General features: G+C 37.3%; 2 protein-coding genes and 1 long non-coding RNA gene across 5 annotated transcripts; 2 read left to right on the top strand and 1 right to left on the bottom strand.

Moving 5' to 3' along the window:
• Nucleotides 1-782: 782 nt before the first annotated feature.
• LOC142542777 (beta-amylase 1, chloroplastic-like) lies at nt 783-5,418 on the top strand. The gene is made up of 4 exons (XM_075649601.1): nt 783-1,424; nt 3,859-4,069; nt 4,178-4,294; nt 4,389-5,418. The coding sequence occupies exons 1-4, from the start codon at nt 943-945 to the stop codon at nt 5,175-5,177; spliced, it is 1,599 nt and encodes a 532-aa protein (XP_075505716.1). The 5' UTR covers nt 783-942; the 3' UTR covers nt 5,178-5,418.
• A 1,079-nt stretch (nt 5,419-6,497) lies between these two features.
• Nucleotides 6,498-16,686, bottom strand: LOC142542776 (uncharacterized). The gene is made up of 2 exons (XR_012819583.1): nt 16,568-16,686; nt 6,498-6,754 (listed from the first exon to the last, which is right to left on the bottom strand). It is a non-coding gene; the product is annotated as an uncharacterized LOC142542776 (long non-coding RNA).
• LOC142542775 (uncharacterized) lies at nt 6,624-19,025 on the top strand. 3 transcript variants are annotated; one of them, XR_012819582.1, is made up of 15 exons: nt 6,624-6,757; nt 6,874-7,083; nt 10,813-11,131; nt 12,299-12,392; nt 13,147-13,255; nt 13,363-13,631; nt 13,734-13,858; nt 14,289-14,523; nt 15,695-15,883; nt 15,996-16,279; nt 16,578-16,785; nt 16,866-17,105; nt 17,916-17,998; nt 18,142-18,223; nt 18,600-18,739. XR_012819582.1 is itself a non-coding variant. In XM_075649599.1 (14 exons), the coding sequence occupies exons 2-14, from the start codon at nt 6,972-6,974 to the stop codon at nt 18,757-18,759; spliced, it is 2,427 nt and encodes an 808-aa protein (XP_075505714.1). In that variant the 5' UTR covers nt 6,624-6,757; nt 6,874-6,971; the 3' UTR covers nt 18,760-19,025. The 3 variants fall into 3 exon arrangements, 2 of the variants coding, with proteins under 2 accessions (XP_075505714.1, XP_075505715.1); XM_075649599.1 differs by lacking the exon at nt 18,142-18,223 and having other exon boundaries at nt 18,600-19,025; XM_075649600.1 differs by lacking the exons at nt 6,624-6,757; nt 6,874-7,083; nt 18,142-18,223 and having other exon boundaries at nt 11,016-11,131; nt 12,299-12,378; nt 18,600-19,025.
• The last annotated feature ends 586 nt before the right edge of the window (nt 19,026-19,611 follow it).

The following is a 19,611-nucleotide window of genomic DNA, read 5'->3' as shown; positions in this document are numbered from 1 at the left end:
TGCAATGATTTTATTTGTAAACTATCTTTCGACATCACATGCATTCATGTATTAATTCCATTAATGCATATATTTTTAGAATGTTGTAGGCTTAATGGATAAAAATTAAGCAAAAAAAAAGATGAAGAATACTTGATCGAATAAAACATATTCAAACCTTCATATAAAAAAGCTACTCGAGAATTTTCCAGACAACAGAGAAGGCACTGAGTTGCCTAAAAGAGGCGTCCCAGCGCCTCGTGTGAGGCTTGGAAAATTCTAGGTCGCAACCTAGGCTCCCCAGAGACACATATACACCTCCTCGTAAGCAGGAGAGGCCTTCAAGCTCCCTTAGAGGTGCATCAACGTTTCTTCGTGTGAAAAGAAGGCAAATAGGCACCTCAGGGGTGCCTCTGTGCAGCAGGATTGACATGAGCAACAGCTTAGGCGTGGCGCCTAGGAACCTACGTACTGATTGGCAGTATACACGAGTTTTTGTGAACCAATGCATCCAAATGGTGTCCTTTGAAGTCTTTATCTGACTTTTGATTGAAAAAACACACCAATTATAAAACATGTCCATGCATATTGATAACTTTAAATAAAACATCATCATTTCAATCAATCTTGAAAACACCCATTTGCATTCATCTTATTTGCACGTTATTCCTTTCACAGACAAACACCCATTTGCATTCATCTTGTCCGTATATTATTCATTTCACAAACAAAAAGAGTTTATACATTTAAATTATCGTGGGTATTGTGTGTGTAATTTATTGGACGGTTGTTACTTTGTTACAAGCGAAGTTATTATTGAGTGAAGATTGTCAATCACCTTCACAAATTCTTCTTAAAGAATCTGCCAACTATGATATTCGCCACAAACAGTACCAATTAGCCATCGACTGAATTCTGATCCTAATTTCACCTGCGACCACACATTTGCAGTATACGTACACGATGGCGACATCGCCATCGGCTCCAAGTTTCTCTGCCTCCTCGAATCACCTGCTCTTCTTACAACCCCTTTCGATTCGGGTCGGGCAGAAATTCCCGTCTCGAGTCCTGGACAGGCCTGCGATCACCTGCCGCGTCAACGCTTCGTCCGATGGCGAGCTGGTGTACGAGCTTCATTACAGCCATCGCCGCCGTGTGGGTTCGTTCCCAGTCTACGTCACGCTGCCGGTGGACGCGGTGGGCCCCACAGCGCAAATCATGAGGAGGAAGAGGGCGATGGCGCAGTCGTTTCGGGCGCTAGCGGCGGCGGGTGTGGAGGGAGTGGTGATGGAGGTTTGGTGGGGGCTGGTGGAGAGAGAATTTCCGAGAATTTATGACTGGCGAGGGTATTTGGAAATTGTTTTACTGGCTAAGCGTTTCGGGCTGAAAGTACGGGCGGTGATGGCGTTTCATCAGTGCGGGTCGGATCCGGCGGATCCCATCTGGTTGGTAACTATCTCTAAATTCCATCTACCCTTTTTCTTTTCAAGTTGTTGTAGCTATTAAGTTGAAGATGTATAAATGGAGTTTGCGGATGGTCTTGGACATCCTTGAAAAAACTTATACTGACTAAGCGACGATCGCTTTTCAACTTTTCATGATATATATGTTAATCTATGTATTCCGATTCCATTTTAAATTTAGTGTGACTTGATTGTATTGTCTATTGATGTGGACTTGAATGCCTTGAGTTTACGGAATTTATGGCTTATTTATCGAATAAGGATGGTGCAATGGCTGAATCCCGAATCGAGCTTAATGTATTATGCAATTGGATGGTTGACAGATTTGTTAAGGTTTTTCTGGTGTAGCAACTGTATATCTAGTGACAGATCTGAAAGCATGTCGTCTTATGATTCTTAGTCAGAACCCACCCGAAAACTGGCTCCATTGCCGTTGGTGGTTAGCTTGGGCCATGAGAATTCACAAAAGCCCAATGTCGAGAGCTTCTGGAAAGTTCTGGCATTGCCTACAGATATCGATATTGGACTTGTTTGTGGAGTTTTTCAGGCTCTATCTTTGTTTGACTGGTCATTAATTTTGATTATAGTGTATGTGGGTTTGGTATGATGAATTTTATTGGAGTTTGGTAATTACAGTTGCTTAGTTATTGAAGAAGAACCGAGAAAGACCTGCAAGTCCTCTCACAAAACTAAATTTTGTTGAAATAGAGCTGGGATAGAATTGTCATTTGATCCGATTCTTTTCTTAGGGTTAACTTGATGGATGATCCTTTATCATGTAGTGAATTTTATTGAAAATTTTAGCAGTTGTCATTAGTGATTCAGTTGCTGAATTCTCTTGTTCAATGTCGATCTGTGATGAATTGGAATTTTTAGTCAATCTTTCTGAAGCCGAGTGTTGAATATCTTGGAAAAAGCAATTCAAGGTTTCTTAGAGACAAATGACTATATTTAGACGATCAACTTGATATTTTTCCATACTAGTACTAGGGACTAATTCTGTATAGGGAACTCTTTAGCCTTGAAGATTTCGCCTTTACCTGTCTCTTGTCCTTAATAGTTTTAAGTATATCTGAATGCAGAATGATCAATTTATTGAGTTATTTGGAAACATAAAGAAGTTGGTCTATTGCCTGTAAAATTACTTGGAGTACTTCAGACATTTTACAAATAGTGTAGATTCAAGCTGTAATTTTATCTTAGATTAACAATTTGATGAATAAAATTCTAGCATTTTTTATGTGGGTTTTATTCCTCGGAAATGTCTAGACTATGACTTATATTTTATGTAATATGGAATCTCTTGTTTATATAGAGAAGAATTTCACGTTATAATTGCATGTAGAATGTACCTGTGACAATATAGTAACAGGAAAACTGAAAGAACTATATTAACTTTGATAGGTTAATCATTTGGCTGCATAGACAAAATTATGTACCAGGTTTTGGGGAAGAGATTGCATCATGAAATGCCCAGGATGAGGTTCAGCAACTAATAGAGTGGCAAAAACATCAAGAGATAAGAGATGTGCTAGATGATAAGAATAAAGGACGCATAGGTGTTATTATACCTCTCGACTTTGTTCCCTGGTGTCTTTCTTATATTCCCATGGGAATTTTGTGCCCTTTTTCTTGCCTTTCTTCTCAGCATCTTTTTAGAATGAAAGAATCACCCAGTTCTCTAATTGCTCATGTATATTATATTTCATTTGCATCTTAATTGAGTAACATGGTATGATCTTGTCACGTTCTCTTTCATTTAGGTTCGGCACTAAGTCTTGTTGTGTTAAATCAGAGCCTTCATCCTTGGTTATTGCACACTGATGGAAGTCTTTCTAGATGACCAGGTAGCTTATAAGGATGTTCATTTAACAGTGATTTTACTTCAACAAGCCCCGCCGAAGGAAAGGAGCCTGTAACTTGGCTGATTGAAGGGGAACAAAATCTGTTTGGTTTAGTACAAGATGAGTAATGAATATGATTCTCCTTATACAATTTGTAAGTGATTGATAACCTGGACCTGGAGAACAATTTACACTTCTTAGAAAGGAAAGGGTCTAAATGAAACTGATTTGGGGGGGCAAATTGAGAAGTGAGAAACAGGAACTCAGCTGTTCTTCATATTCAGTGATCCGAATCAAGAGAAAATGGGTTTGTAGAAGTTTTATCTATCCTGTTCACGAAAATGAAATCAAAGATAAGATCAGGACATTCAGTTTCACTCCTAAGTTGCATTTGCGTTTGGTTTTTTTTGTTAACTTAAGTATAATAAAATAGTAATTCTCTCACAGTCTAGATTTGAGTTTCTTTGATGTTCAGTGGATGAGATTTGGCATAGATTTTAATTTCCTTCTTGCTTTCTTTTCTACTGTCCTTTCAATACTGGATCTCAATTTCATTCTTTTCTGTGGGCAAGGATTCCTCTCCCTCAATGGGTGCTTGAGGAAATGGATAAAGATCCAGATGTAGCATATGTTGATAGATTTGGGAGGAGGAATATGGAATATATTTCTTTAGGATGTGACATTTTACCCATTCTACATGGACGATCACCTATTCAAGCATATGCTGATCTCATGAGGAACTTCAGAGAAACATTCAGATCATTTTTTGGTGGTGTTATAACGGTAAGAATGACCTTCATAATGGGCTTTCATCAGCTGTTTATATTTGTTAGTTCTTTCAAAAGTGACGCCTTAGTTGCAAGATGCGGTTTTCATAGTGCCTATTTTCAGGGGATTCAAGTTGGGCTAGGTCCTGGAGGTGAATTAAGATATCCGTCTTGCCCTTCTCAGAAGCTCACACGGGCTTGGCGCCCTCGTGAACTTGGTGAATTTCAATGCTATGATAAGGTATATGAGATTTAAATATCCTGAACATGGCACGGCCTTTTTTCGATAATTTTCACGGAGTTTCAAATTATAATTTCTTTTCTCAATTTGCCAGTATATGCTTGCATCTCTGAATGCCTGCGCCCGTGAAATAGGGATGCATGAATGGGAAGGTAGAGGGCCCATTGGTGCCACTGATTCAATGCAAAATCCTGAAAATACAGAATTTTTCAGAGACCATGGTACTTGGAAGACACCATACGGAGAGTTTTTCCTTCAATGGTATTCAGAGATGCTGCTTCAACATGGGGAAAGGATTTGCAGAGAAGCGGAAACTATTTTCAGGGGTAATGAAGTTAACATGTCCGGAAAAGTGGCTGGGATTTATTGGCATTACGGCACACAATCTCATCCATCTGAGTTAACATCTGGATACTACAACACCTCAATCAGAGATGGATTTCTACCAATTGCTCGCATGTTTGGTAGGTATGGTTTTACACTGTGTTGTTCGTGTTTTGACATGCGGGATGCCGAAGAACAGCAGACTAATCCAGTTAGTAAGCCGGAAAGTTTTCTCAAACAACTTCTGCTGGCTGCACGAGTTTGTGACATTCCATTGGGGGGAGAAAATTCCCCTGGAAATTTGGATGACGAATTATTCCAACAGGTGTTGAAAATGTTCAAGTTATACTCAGATGGACTTGAAACGCCTTCGTTTTCTTTCAACTTCGTTAGAATGGACAAAAGTTTGTTCGAATATCGTAACTGGGTAAGTTTTACAAGCTTTGTAAGACAAATGTCGAATGTCAAAATGTTTCAAGCCGGCTTAGATTTTGGTGGTGGTGACACGACCCTTTCTCCTCCTTCTGCTTTTTTTGCTGGAGCCATTCTTGCATCCTAGGAAGATACTGCATTCCAGATTTTATGGATTGATCTTTCCATGCCACGGACTGCAGAGTCATCGAGTTTAGTACATACAGTATCAGTATTTCTGATGTGATACTGCTATCATCATCTTCATCAGCCATCGGTTGTAGATTTGTCATTTTTCTAATTTGATTATTTTCTGATCTTTAAATCAATCATTGGTTTCAATTTCTGACTCCATGTTTTGCACGATAAAATAGTGAATTTCTGAAATTTGAGAACGAGTGATGTAAAACTTTAGCCTGTACTTTCTACTGGATTGGAAGTTTGACTTCTTTTGCAAAACTAGTATAAATCACCATTTTATAAGTGATGCAAACAACTTAGTTCAGAGCTTTAGAACCATACTTAGAGTTTCTAGTTTTTATAAATAATCCAGCATCCCCTTCTGTCAACATTTGTTTCTAACTTCTCCACAATTTGTGAAGGGTTCATCTGAGTTTTGGAGGGTAAGTCTATGAAATTAAGACAGATAATTATTTAATCTGAGTCGGATGGATTATATTTAATAAAATTCCATTCACATACTTGAGAAAGTGATTTGATTGACTCCATCAATTCATGCACTGATAAAAGTTGTTTGCATCAGTAATCCATTCAGACATAGGAACAGTTTAGGAATCTGATATTGTATTAAATATCACAGAAACAATTTCAAGCGAATTATTATGCTGCAAACATATGGAGTACGAGAAAACTAGTAATTGTAGGAGGAATGGTTTTTAATAAAACAATATTGATAGAATAACATTTGAATTTAGAATTACGGTAAAATTGTAATTAAGTCTGGTATATTTTTCTTTGCGTTTTGGGTTCGTCAAATTTCAATCTTTGTCTTTTATCTATCAAAATTTGATAATTTTAGTAATCTTTTGACTGGAGTGAAGTTATACCTTGAAGATCAAATGTAATTTTCTCTAAATTATTATGTATTTTTTTTAAAATTTTCTAAAAGAAAGGAAGTTAAGGGCAAATTCTTATATATACATGTTGTTTGTGACATTTTTAATTATGTAATTTTTTTAAAAAGCATTTATAGTTATATTTGTAGCATGTAAATTTTTTAAATTAATTATAATCATATAATTATGTTCATGAAAATTATGTAATTAAATGATCAATTTTTATAATTTAAAAAATTTCAGATGATCTAAAATGATAGTGGCAAATGCGGATATTATAGCAAAGAAGAAGGGCAGAAAGGCAAAAGCAAACAATCGAAACAAAATATAGAATATCCCGGAATCTAGACCTTCAAATTCACCTTTGGCCTTTTGGACTCACCCATTGACCCTTCTACTCTACTCTCTCTGTCACCTTTCTTCTCCACCCACGCCAATACCAGACACAGACAGCGCACAAACGAGTAATGTACTCCGGAAATTCAAGGGGTTAACTGCACAAGGGAGGAGTGTAAAGCACGAAATCCGTGTTTTACCACCACATTCTACTCGATTTCAATCTAATTTGTCACTGCTACTTTTTCTGTATGATGATGTTGAAATCTGAATCTATGCTGTTTTGATGCACTGTGCGCGGTGAGGATCCAATCTGGTAATCCTAGCCCTTTTGTTTCAATTAAGGTCTCTTACATTCTAGCATTGAGATTTGTGAGGCCTTATGTATGAATAATATCTTCATAGTTTCTCATAATATGACATGCTTCACAGGTTGCAAAACTGGTGTTGGGAGGGGGAACTACTCAAATGGAGCTGGTGCCGGTGCTGGACATGGTGGGAGAGGTGGATCAGGATTTTTCAATGGTATTATGAGTGAAGGTGGTTGCAAATATGGAAACGCTGATCTTCCTTGTGAGTTGGGTAGTGGAACCGAGAGTGTTAATAAATCTGATGGATATGTGGCTGGTGGGGGGATGATAGGTCAGCATTTTAATTCCTTCTCAGTCTCTCTCTTACGTTTATTGGCCTAAAGGAAAGCTACTTTTAGGTTTTATTGATTTCCTTATTTTCGTACTTTGAACCAAAGAAGAAGTTTCATACCCAGTTGCAATGCTGAGTTGTATTTCGAAAATTCTTTTTACGTGCCAGTAATTTCATTATATTTATCATTCAACAAGTTATATAAATTTTCCGTAGTGGTTTTGAAGTCATTTTTTTTTCTAAATATCAGATATTTATGAAGAATCGTGGCTTTAATATGTTTCCTCGCACCAACTTATCCCATCAATAGCTGTGCCATGTCTCAAAATGAAAGGTTGTGTGCCAATAGATTTCTTAAGAGCATGTCTTATCCTCAAAATGTATTTTGATCAACAAGTATCATCCCCGAGTAAAAAATCAAGATTTCTAGTGTTATGATTGACTAAAATCAGAGCCCATATCATTCTCAATATGACGGCTATATGCATTTTAATGTTATCTTTGATAAGTTTGATATTTATTTTTTCGAAAATCATATGGATGTAATTCCCTCGTAAGAAGTATAAACTGAAACCTGAATTAATGGTTTGATGTTAGGCATTGGTTTCTTCTGAATATGATACGCCTTCATAAAAGGTTGGGAGGGGTACAAGTTTATGAAAAAGCTAAAAAAATTGAAAGCCGATATCTCAAAATGGAACAAAGAAGTTTTTGGCAATGTGGGTGTTAGATTGGAGGAGTTGAAGCATAGGGTTAAGCTTTTGGATGAGTTAGAAGCCGAGGGAGGTTGGAATGAAAATTTAAAATCAGAAAGAAGAGACGTGAAATGTGAGATGGAAACTTTGACTTTTAAAAAGTATCAATTGGAAAGTCAGAAAGCGAAAGTGAAGTGGTTGAGGGAAGGTGATCAAAACTCAAAGTTCTTTCACACAATGTTGACTAACAGAAGAAATAAGTCGATTATAGATAAGATGGAGTTGGAGGATGGGACTTTGGTCACTGAGGAGAAAGAGATCGAGGAAAACATTGTAAGATTTTATAAGCATTTGTATAGGAATTCGGAGGGGGAAGGAGGAGGGTTTGATGGATTGGAGTGGTGCCCTTTGGATATCGGTGCAAGAGACCAGCTGGAAGTTTCCTTTTCCGAGGAGGAAATTAAAAAAGCGGTGTTTGAGAGTGAAGGATCGAAGCCGCCGGGACCGGATGGATTTATATTAGCATTTTTCCAAAAAAATTGGGACACAGTTAAGGAAGACTTATTGAAGGTGTTTGCTGAATTTCACGGAGGGGGAGTGGTGAACGGCATCACTAATGAAACTTACATTTGCCTCATTCCCAAGAAACAAGATGCTGTTAAGATCAGTGACTTTAGACCAATCAGCCTTACAACGAGTTTGTACAAGATAATTGCCAAAGTGCTGACTTCCAGACTTAAAAAGGTGTTGAGCTTCACAATCGCAAACAATCAATGTGCTTTTATCAAAGGAAGACAGATAATGAATTGTTGCCTTGTTGCTAATGAAGTGGTCAAAGAATACTGTAAGAAGAAAAAAAAGAGGTGGGTGCTTAAAGTTGATTTGGAAAAGGCGTACGACAATGTTGATTGGAGATTTCTTGATTTCGTGCTCGAGAAAAAAGGATTCGGAGTAAGATGGAGAAGGTGGATTAGAGGGTATGTGTCAAACATTTCGTTCTCTATTTTTATTAACGGAAAACCAAGGGGGAAATTTAGAGGGGAACGAGGACTTCGTCAAGGAGATCCTTTGTCCCCTTTTCTTTTTAACTTGGTCATTGATGCTTTGGGAAGGATGGTTGATAAGGCTAAGATTTTGAATGAGGTATGAGGATTGGTGGTTGGCAGGGGTAATGTGGAAGTCTCGCATATCCAATTTGCTGATGATACATTGTTTTTAGTACAAACGGAAGAACATGTGAGGAAGCTAGTGGAAATAATCAATTTATTTGGGCTGAAATCGGGATTGAAGATCAACTTTCACAAGAGTGTGGTGTTGGGGATTAGTTGTGAGGAAGATGAAGTGCTTTGTTTGGCCGAGAGGATTGGGTGCAAAAAAGATGACTGGCCGATTAAGTATCTTGGGTTACCTTTGGGAGGGAAACCGATGTCTCTTGATTTTTGGGAACCGGTCCTTACTAAGATGTCAAAAAAACTATCAAGCTGGAAGAAATCGTATTTATCAAGAGGTGGGCGGCTGACCATGATAAAAGCTGTGCTACGCGCAATGCCTTCTTATTACATGTCCCTGTTTTGAGTGCCAACAAAAGTAGATAAAATAATGGAAAAAATTATGAGAGATTTTTTGTGGGATGGAGCGGACGGGGACAAGAGTTGTCACGTTGTGGGTTGGGAAATGGTTTGCAGACCGAAGGATAGGGGTGGGCTTGGATTGGGGAATATTGGTTTGAGAAACAAAGCGTTGCTAGGGAAATGGTGGTGGCGAGGATTTGAAGAAAAGGGGCAGTTGTGGAAGAACGTTATTAAAAGCATTTATGGTCTTCAAGAGAATGGATGGGATTTGGGATTGGCCAGGAGCACGACTTCTCGTAGCCCTTGGAAATTTATTTCTCGTTCTTTCCCGGCAATTCAATTGTTGAGTGGGTTGGTTTTGAGAGGGGGTAATTTCATTAGGTTTTGGGAGAATGTTTGGGTGGGAGAGGGACCTTGTTTCAAAAATCGTTTTCCTTCTTTGTTTTCGATTTGCACCGCCATCAATAAACCAATCTGTAATTTTTTTGAGGTTTTCGAGTCGGGTGACAGTCGCAATTATCGCTGGGACGTGCGCTTTAGGAGACAACTTAATGACAGAGAGTTGGGGGAGTTTGGAAATTTAATGGGTGTCCTTCATTCGGTTACTATCGAGTTGGGTTCGGAGGATAGGAGGGTGTGGTTGGGTGATTCTTCGGGTCTGTTCTCAGTCAGTTCTTTTTACGAGTCATTCTTTCCTTTCCATATTTTTCCTGTTTTTCACCCATATCATCACATTTGGAAAGTTCCTATCCCACAAAAGATTCAAATTTTCTCGTGGATTGTCGCTCTGGGCAAGTTACAGACCTCTGATTCAGTGCAAAGAAGATGGCCATCATGTGCTTTACGGCCACAGTGGTGCTGCTTATGTCACAACCACGAAGAGGATCAAGATCATTTACTGGTGCATTGTTCTTTCTCAAGAAGCATTTGGATTAGGGTCCTGCAAGAGCTGAGATTATTTTGGATTTTTCCGATGAGGGCCAAAGACATGTTTATCATAGATCTGGGATTTCGAAGGGGGGTTATCGTCAATACTTTCTGGTAGACGGTCGTCCATACAAAATTTTCAATGACTCGTCAAACTCGGAGGACAAAGTGTGGGAATTGCTGAAATTCAGGGTGGCACAGTCAATTAGAAATTTCAAAGAACTGGGTCATTTAACTATTTCAGATGTGGTTAGGGATTGGAATTTTGTAACGTCTTAATTCGTTAGCCGTACTATCTTTATTTTGGCGGAAAACTCTTTCGCTTGCTTTGTAATGGACTATTCTAATTCAATATAATCTAAGTTTCCTATCAAAAAAAAAAAAAATATTAGATATCTTTCATCAGTGCATATGTTTTGTGAATAAATGGCACAGATAGACGACTCTTCTCCTTTGTTCAGTATTATTGATCATCTATGTCCTTGCATTTGATAACGTAACTGATAGTAGCCAGTTTTCCTTTTTTTGCCTCATAGTGATAGGATCTAGACAATGGCCGCTCCTAAGGCTTGAAAACTATGGGTTTATCAGTGCCGATGGCCAAAGTTGTCATGAACCGACTCGCAACTGTAATGCTACTCTCGTTGGTGGACTTGGTGGAGGTGCTGGTGGGACTATTCTTCTTTTTCTAAAGTCTTTTTCACTAGCAAATAACTCCTCTTTCTCTGTTGTTGGAGGCTATGGTGGCATTTTGGGTGGGGGTGGGGGTGGAAGAATTCATTTTCATTGGTCTAAGATAGCGGTTGAAGAGGAATATGTTCCTCTGGCATCTGTGGATGGCACCATTGAATTAAGGTATGCTAATTATCGCTGGTAAGCCTGACTTTTGTGTTGACCTTTATTTTTTTTAATAGACGATCATGTGATAACAAATTACTATGAATATCATTGTTGGGCAATTGTGATTTGTGTGTCTATTTTGGAGCATCTGTTTGTTTGCTTCTACATTCTAAAATGTGCGAAAAAGCGTGGATTAAGCACGAAGAAAAAACTTTGATTCAGACAAAAACATAGAAAAAGTGGTCAGCCTAGGCTTGACCACTTTAAGCGCGGAAAAACGTGATTAGTGTGATTAAGCGTGAGTATTTTAGATAAAATTTTAAGTCAACTTATAATTTTTTTAAAATAAAAGTTAACTTTTGAATTTTAAATATTTGATACTATAAAATTTTAAACAAAAAAAAAACTCACAAGGGCACCAAAATATTTTTAGTGAGGTAGTAAAAAAATTTCTAAGATTTATACATTTATTCTTAAATTTGCATGTTTATGTTTTCTTTGATCTATTGATTTGATTTAATTAAAATTAAGTAAAAGTTAAAAACACTGTTTACGCTTAATCTTGTACTAAACCTGCATAAGCGTTTAAAACTTGAAGCTTGACCTTCACGGATTTTCATGTTTCTCGTTTTTTAGAACCTTGGTTTGCTTTGGTATGACTACTTCATTTTTAATATCAGCTTTTTAAATTTACCTCTTTTGATCGCATTTGATATATATTTTTGCTTGCCACAGTATCACTTTTGTTTCACTGAAAAATTATAATAAGTGCATGTTTTTTTTTACTTACAATATTCTCTTCATGTTCCATGTATATTGGCTTTTGAAATACCAGGGAAAATTATTTCAGAAATAGCATCACTCGTTAAAGTAGAAGATTTGTTTCTGTTATGTTAAAATGTAGTAGTACTGGCTAACTTTAAAAAATCACAAATAATTGTTGATTGAACATGTGTTGGTTGCTGCTCTTCGGGCTATTTGTTGCTTTATTTTATTGAGATTCGATATAAATTCTAAAATGGGCTGGTTTAATGTCAAAGTTAATGGTATTTTGAGTGTGAATATTCTTACTCTCATTCTTTAGCAGGATGTAACAACTGCAGGAAAAAACAGACATTGCAGCGGTTTTTTCGTTGAAATGTGTTTACATTAGCATCATAATTCCCTTACATTGTCTAACAGTGGTGGTGCTGGGAGTGGAGATGGATTTCATGGGGAGAAGGGTACAATTACGGGGAAGCAATGCCCCAAAGGCCTGTATGGTACATTCTGTACAGTATGTTCTTCGTTCTCACTTCTCCTTTACATTTGGTCATTTGCGTGTATATTGCCTGAAGAAGAAAAAGAACAAAAAAAGAATGTCACAGTAAGAAGAAAAAGGCAGTCCCTAGATGTAACAGTCATTTTTTCACATTTATTACTACCTGTGATTGGATAGAGAGGCAGAAATGGTCTTTTTCTTGTTTTCTTGATTTTGGGAAAACAAATTTCATTGAAATTATCCAAGCGGGATTGCGGGAATATTCTGTTTGTTGGCATCTGTTTTCCTTCCCTTCAATTTGTTGAAACAAACTAGCTTACTATAATTGAACAATCACGAGGCGTGCTGGCTACTAAAGGTGATAAAGAAGTTCGTTTAAAAATCCAAGATGTCATTATTTTATCTAGTTGAGAGATGGAGGGTTTAATCGTTTATTTTTTACTATCGTTTTGTCGACATCTTTATTTTCTTTTATTCTATGCCTAATAAACCCCATATACATAGTGATTGTTGGTATGTTAGTTTTAACTTAGAACGATTGATCCTCACACTGGACTTGCTGAGTATATGCATATAAAGTTCAGTATCTACATACTAATTGTTTTTGTCAAAAATGTCGGTAGGAAATTGAACTAACGTTGTTTGCTTATTAAATTGTGTTAAGGTTTATTTTGTGCTAACCATCTTTTCATGACAATGCATGCTGTAGAAAATATTTTGAGTTTTTATTTTACGTGTTCTGAATTTTTTTATACGGGCTGTATTATAGGAATGCCCTGTCGGAACGTACAAGGATGTTGAAGGATCTGATCCAAATCTTTGTAGGCCTTGTTCCCTTGAGCTCCTTCCCGCTCGTGCTAATTTTATATACACGAGAGGTATCATGGTGGATGATAAAAAAATTCATGTGATGTCTCAGCTATTTTACTACACAAACATAGTTAATTTCTGCCACTGACACTACAGATGGGATGAAATATTGCAGGTGGAGTCACCCAATCAAATTGTCCTTATAAATGTATATCTGACAAATACAGAACATCTAAGTGCTACACACCTTTTGAGGAGCTGATATATACATTTGGTGGCCCCTGGCCTCTTTCCTTACTCATGTTGTGTGTCGTCATGCTCCTAGCTTTGTTGTTAAGTACTCTAAGAATCAAACTGCTTGGATCAGGAAACTCATATGACAATGCGAATTCTCTTGAACATCATTCTGATCATCGTTTTCCTTATCTACTTTCATTATCTGAGGTAAGCATATCCCTGCTATTGTCTAGTTTTGTTACAGTTGTTTCTTGGTCAGTGTTTTGTCTATGCTAATACCTATTTGTTATTGCATTGCTTACACTTCAGGTTCGTGGTTCCCGAGCAGAAGAAACTCAGAGTCATGTACATAGGATGTATTTTATGGGTCCCAATACATTTAGAGAACCTTGGCATCTCCCATACTCACCTCCCGCAGCAATATTTGAGATTGTGTAAGAATGAATACATATAACCATAAAAATTATAAGACTGCAACCATGAATACAGGCTGAAAGATGTTCTTTTGATTGAAATTTGCTATGTATCATCTTGTTGTTTTGATTTCTGCCCACCCAATATCAATAATTTATAGCACACTTGGCGCCAATTGACTATTGGTAATATTTCCTATATCAGTAACCGTAGTTCTTTGAAATCCAGCTAACGACGCTATATCTTTTGAAGTACATTTTTATCTTTGTTTTTCAGTAAATAGTTCTTTTTTTTTGGGTTTGAATTTCGAATTCTAAATGCGCTCAACAGTTAATAAGTAGACAATTGAAAAAATTTACCTGGATCATCCACAATTATACGGAGTCATCTATCTCTATTCTCTTATCATAGAGTTCTTGTCACCTGAATAGTATTCTCTTTTACTACCAGGTATGAAGATGCTTTTAACAGATTCATTGATGAGATAAACTCTGTTGCCACGTATGAATGGTGGGAAGGTTCAGTACATAGCATACTTTCGGTCCTCGCATATCCTTGTGCCTGGTCCTGGAAACAATGGCGTAGGAGGAATAAAATTCATCAGCTTCAGGAGTTTGTCAAGTCTGAATATGACCATTCTTGTCTTCGTTCTTGCCGATCACGCGCTCTATACAAAGGAATGAAGGTTAGCAGTAGTTGAATACCATGGAGTCGTTTCTTTTGGATAAACTCTATACCTATCTATTTCTTTGCCAAAAAAGTTGAAGGCCAGTTTTGAAAGTGGCTTTCAGACTTTCAGTGTCTGACTTTTGGCGACTAACTGATAGGTTGCTGTGTTTTAAATCAGTTAAGAGCTGATCCTGTTGAATTAGTTAATTCAAACGTGTCGACATTTGAAATTGTGTTCCATATACGTTTTGTTTTTAATTTGACAAGATCATGGTGAACAGAGTTACTTTGTTGCTGGACAAAATAATAGCAAACATAGTTACTTTGTTGAAATTTCCTGGATATGGTGATATATTTGTCAAGGTACCATTTGGCCAATGGGAAATTGTTCAGCATCATTTATTAACACGCAATGCATAGAATAGTTGTTCTGGTAGTGCATAAGATATAGTAGACTATTCTGTTTTAGAAAGTTAGTTTTCCAAGAATTAGGGGGTTACACTGACAAGCTACTTATCGAAAGGAAGGAAAAATGTGTACAGTTTTTAGACTTCTCTCTGTCTTTTTCCCTTGCCTCTGTTTCTCGGTGTGTTCCCTTCTTCATCTTCAATAGTAGAAGCAAATCTGTAGCTTGAAATAGGGGTTGAAGATCTGTCGTGCACTCGTGCTTCAGTTCATGAGCCCGCGAGCTCAAAATTCAGTTCATGAACCAAACTTATGATTTGAACTTGCGAACATGTTCATGAATAAAATTTGTTCATACAACCCGTGCTTGCGAACCTGTTCGTGACCAGAGCTTGAGAGCTTTTTCGATTTTGATCTCATGAAAATTTGTAAGCTCAACTGCTTTACTAACCTACCTTGAAGAATAAATCACCAATGTGATCCCATAGTTTTTGTAATTGGGAAGAACAGTAGTGTTGGGCTGTCTCTCACCTGGAGAATTTAATGCCCAATGCAACGCTTGCACTTTTTGTAAAAACTCAATGTAAATGGAGACTAAAGGTTTAGATTTGCAGGCCAATGCTTTAAAATAAAGATCTAAAATAAAACTCCTTGCATGCCAATTCGTTAACGTAAAGATTTTTGAGAATCTATCATTGCCTTATGCCAAAGTGGATTTGTGCTTTCATATTTTATTCTTGAAAATTTAGTTCATACATTTTTAACAAGGTCAAGTATTGCAGGTTGGGGCAACACCTGACTTGATGGTTTCTTATATTGATTTTTTCTTCGGCGGTGATGAGAAATGTTTGGACACGGTAACCAGCGTACGGAAAAGATTTCCCATGAGAATTATTTTTGGTGGGGATGGAAGTTATATGTCACCATATAATCTATATAGTGACACATTATTGACAAATCTCATCGCCCAGGTAATCTGAATGTTCTTTAGTTTACAGTACTGCTTTCAGAAGTCTATGGACATTATATCTGCAAAAATATTTCTATGTATTGCCTTCTAATGTGTGCTGATTTATAATTTAGCATGTACCTTCAACTGTCTGGAGTCGTCTGGTTGCTGGTTTGAATGCTCAGCTGAGGACAGTGAGGCGTGGGTCTATCCGCACCTCTTTAGTTCCGGTTATCAATTGGCTTAGGAGTCACGGTACACCCCAACTTGAGTTTCACGGGGTCAAAATTGAGCTTGGGTGGTTCCAAGCCACAGCCAGTGGGTATTACCAGTTGGGAATAATTGTGGTGGCTGGAGATTATACTCTTTGTGATCTTCACCAGTCCGAGTGTTTGGAACACGGCGATTCATTCTCCAGGTAGTACCATATGTGCCCATATCAAATTATCGTTCTACTTCAAATGAAGGATGTGCAGTGAAAATTGAAGAGCGAGCTAACTAGGACTCAAATCTTGATTTACATCAAAAGCAAAGGATTCATTCGACTTCTCTAGTTTCTAGTGGACCTTTGTACAGTATTAATACCCCTGGCCCCCATCCCAAGGGAAAAATCTTGATTTACATTAAAAGCTTCTGTGGCTCTTGTTTCTACTCAAATACTGAAATAATTATCTTCGACTATGTATCTCTACTTTATATTTTGCACAATCTTTCAGGAACTTTGCTGCTGGGACACTAAGTAGTGTCAAGCTAGCAGAAGAGAGTCAGGTTTACACTAGCCATTTGTTATCACGGAAAAAGATTACCGGAGGATTCAATGGTGGTGTGATAAATGAAGCTTCCTTAAAATCACTGGTGTATAAGAGGGACTATCTCTATCCATTTTCTTTGCTATTACTCAACACCAGGCCTGTAGGTCGACAGGTACACCGACACAAAATCTGTGATTATACTGGTTGGCCTAAATTTTTGCTATATGATGTTAGCTTGCCTATGTGTTTCAGGAGACTGTGCAGCTTATGATTACTATCATGCTTTTGGCTGACCTTTTGGTCACTCTTCTTATGCTGTTTCTGTTCTACTGGATATCTCTTGGGGCTTTTCTAGCTCTGCTTCTTATCCTTCCCCTATCTCTACTCTCCCCCTTTCCAGCAGGCTTGAATGCCTTATTCAGTAATGGTCCTAGGAGAGCTTCACTTGCTCGTGTTTATGCCTTGTGGAATGCTAGCTCAATCTCAAACATCGTAAGTATGGATTTGCAGTATTCAATTTAATAAAACAACTGCATTTAGTTCTACCTGAGAAAATACAAGAGAAGAAAGTGACAAGAAAATTCATGGAAAGGTCAAGAGGACTGCATTTTTCGTATCAATTGAAAATGCACTGCAAATTCCTGGCTCTCAATCTACAATTTTAGCCCTAAATTCTGAAAAAATTAGAGACTGAATTTAATTCAGTCGACTACTAATATCTTGCCTCTGTTTTACATTGATTTTGACTGGGTCACTTGCAAATTTTGATACTGCTTGGTTTCTGCAAAATGCTAGTTGTCTAATGCTGTCTATTGTGTCTTCCGACAATGTTTTGATGAAAACATGGGTATCTTGCTTTCAAATCGATGCTCATCAAGTGTTTTTCCAATGAAATTCCACCTGCTGATCAGACAAGTCAATTATATAAGCTCATATAAACTTTGGGATAGGTAGCCGCTAGTTCGTAGAGAAACAATATTTAGTATCATCTTCAAAGCAGAATTATAGTTACTTCCGAAGGTTTAGGCCAAAAATTCACGTGTTTTCCATGGTTTTAGATGGGTACCGGTTCATGTCAATTTATTTACTTGGTTTTTGGTGAAAAATGAAAGAGCAAGATATGGCCTTGCAAATTAGTTCACCAATTTAACAAGTTAATTGTCCAAGTGATGTCAGCATTTTCTGGCTGTGAACTAGTTGAGGAGCAATATATGGTTACGGTGAAAGAAAATCAATACAAGACAATGATGTGTGGCTTTAACCCTTATTCTTTAATTTTATAATTTTTTATGTACTTTGCAGGGTGTGGCGTTTATCTGTGGCATTATTCATTATATAACTACCTCAGTAAATTCCCAGCAAAAGTGGAGCATTTCACATCCAAGGTGAGTTCCATCAACATTCATTCTCGTGTAACATATTTTTGAGGTTTTTGATTGAGGATGCCTGCAGACGTTAATGGCCAGGCTGCCTCGACTGGTTTTCTGGTTGTGTATATCTGCAGTTTAAAATTTTAAGTACTGGATAGGTAAAAGGTGGAATCTCTTGTTTTTTGCTCTGAACGTCGAGTCATGCAATGAGCTGATCCAGGAGAAAATATTTTATTCCCGGTATGATTTTTTTTTCATCGAGTGTTTTTCTGTTTGTGCTTTACTGTTATGGGAGTTAGGCTCAGTCTGCCACCGTGCACCTATTTTTGTCATTTACATACAGTGTACCTCAACCTGCCATCTGCTGGTATTGTTTAAAATGAAGTAAAGAAAAACCAAAGTAGAAGTTTGGGATTGAAAAGGTCAATTTGAAGTGCTCTAAATGTGTGCTAGCAGTGAATGAACCTAAAATCCCTTTCATTACTGAGATTACCGATATTGTTTTCAATCAAACTGAGATTACCGATATCGTTTTCAATCAAACTGAGATTGATCCATGCTTTTCGGCATGTGGGAGTTGTATAGAGATGTGCTTTCAAATTTGTTGTGATTCCAGGGAAGATGACAAATGGTGGATTTTGCCAACCATTCTCCTGCTATTCAAGGCAATTCAAGCTCGATTTGTTGATTGGAATATAGCAAATCTAGAAGTCAAAGATTTCTCACTCTTCAGCCTTGATCCTGATACCTTTTGGACGGACGAATCTGTTTCGTGATACAATGGGATAAACCCACCCATCTCGTTGCAAATGTACAGTGAACCAAAAATCCCCATGTGCATATATATATCCCAGGAGCATAGAATTTTTAAGCGAAGCAATTAGTCTTTTTCTCATACGCAAACGTTCTTATTCATGTACAGATCAACACTTGACGGTAAATTTATAGCCATTAGTAAGGTGAGAATTAATTGGGTGCTGTTGACATATTTTACCAAAATTGCAGGCAGACAAGATAAATGCAATCTTTTTTGATCGACCGGATTCGATTCTGATTATAAAACAAGATGTGAATTAGAAATGTTGGATTTTTAAGTTTCATCGAAATATATATTTTTTTAAAAAAATTGGGGTTTGGGAAAAAATAAGTTATATTACTGTCCTTGATGATTTTATGTTTCACGGGTCAAAGTATGGCTAATAGTAACCATTATGCACCACATCAAAAGACACTATCGACTATACGTCTTTGAAGTGATTTCTTTGAATTCATCACTGTCAGGAATTCTTGTTTCATTAAATGTCAATGGATATTACAAAAATTATGATATCTCTCACTCGGATGTTAAATTCGAACGCATCGAATCACGTATGGTAAGCTTTTATCGATCCTTTAACGTCTGCAGGCATCCTCAATATATAAAGGACTTTTCTAAGTTCCAAACAAGGGAACTTTTCTATATAAAGGACTTTTCTAAGTTCCAATCTCATGACTAAAAATTGTTTGGTTATATTTGAAAATGCTCTTTACAAAGCAAATAGAAGCTTTGCTGCTCCTCAAGAAAACCATTCCATCCTCGAAAACAAGTTTGAAAGACGGGGACGAATGGGGAATCCATATCTTTGCTA

This window comes from Primulina tabacum, chromosome 4, assembly GCF_025594145.1.
Source record: "Primulina tabacum isolate GXHZ01 chromosome 4, ASM2559414v2, whole genome shotgun sequence".
Lineage (NCBI taxonomy): Eukaryota > Viridiplantae > Streptophyta > Magnoliopsida > Lamiales > Gesneriaceae > Primulina > Primulina tabacum.
Note: the sequence above shows the minus strand (reverse complement) of the source record. Positions and strands in the feature narration are given on the sequence as shown.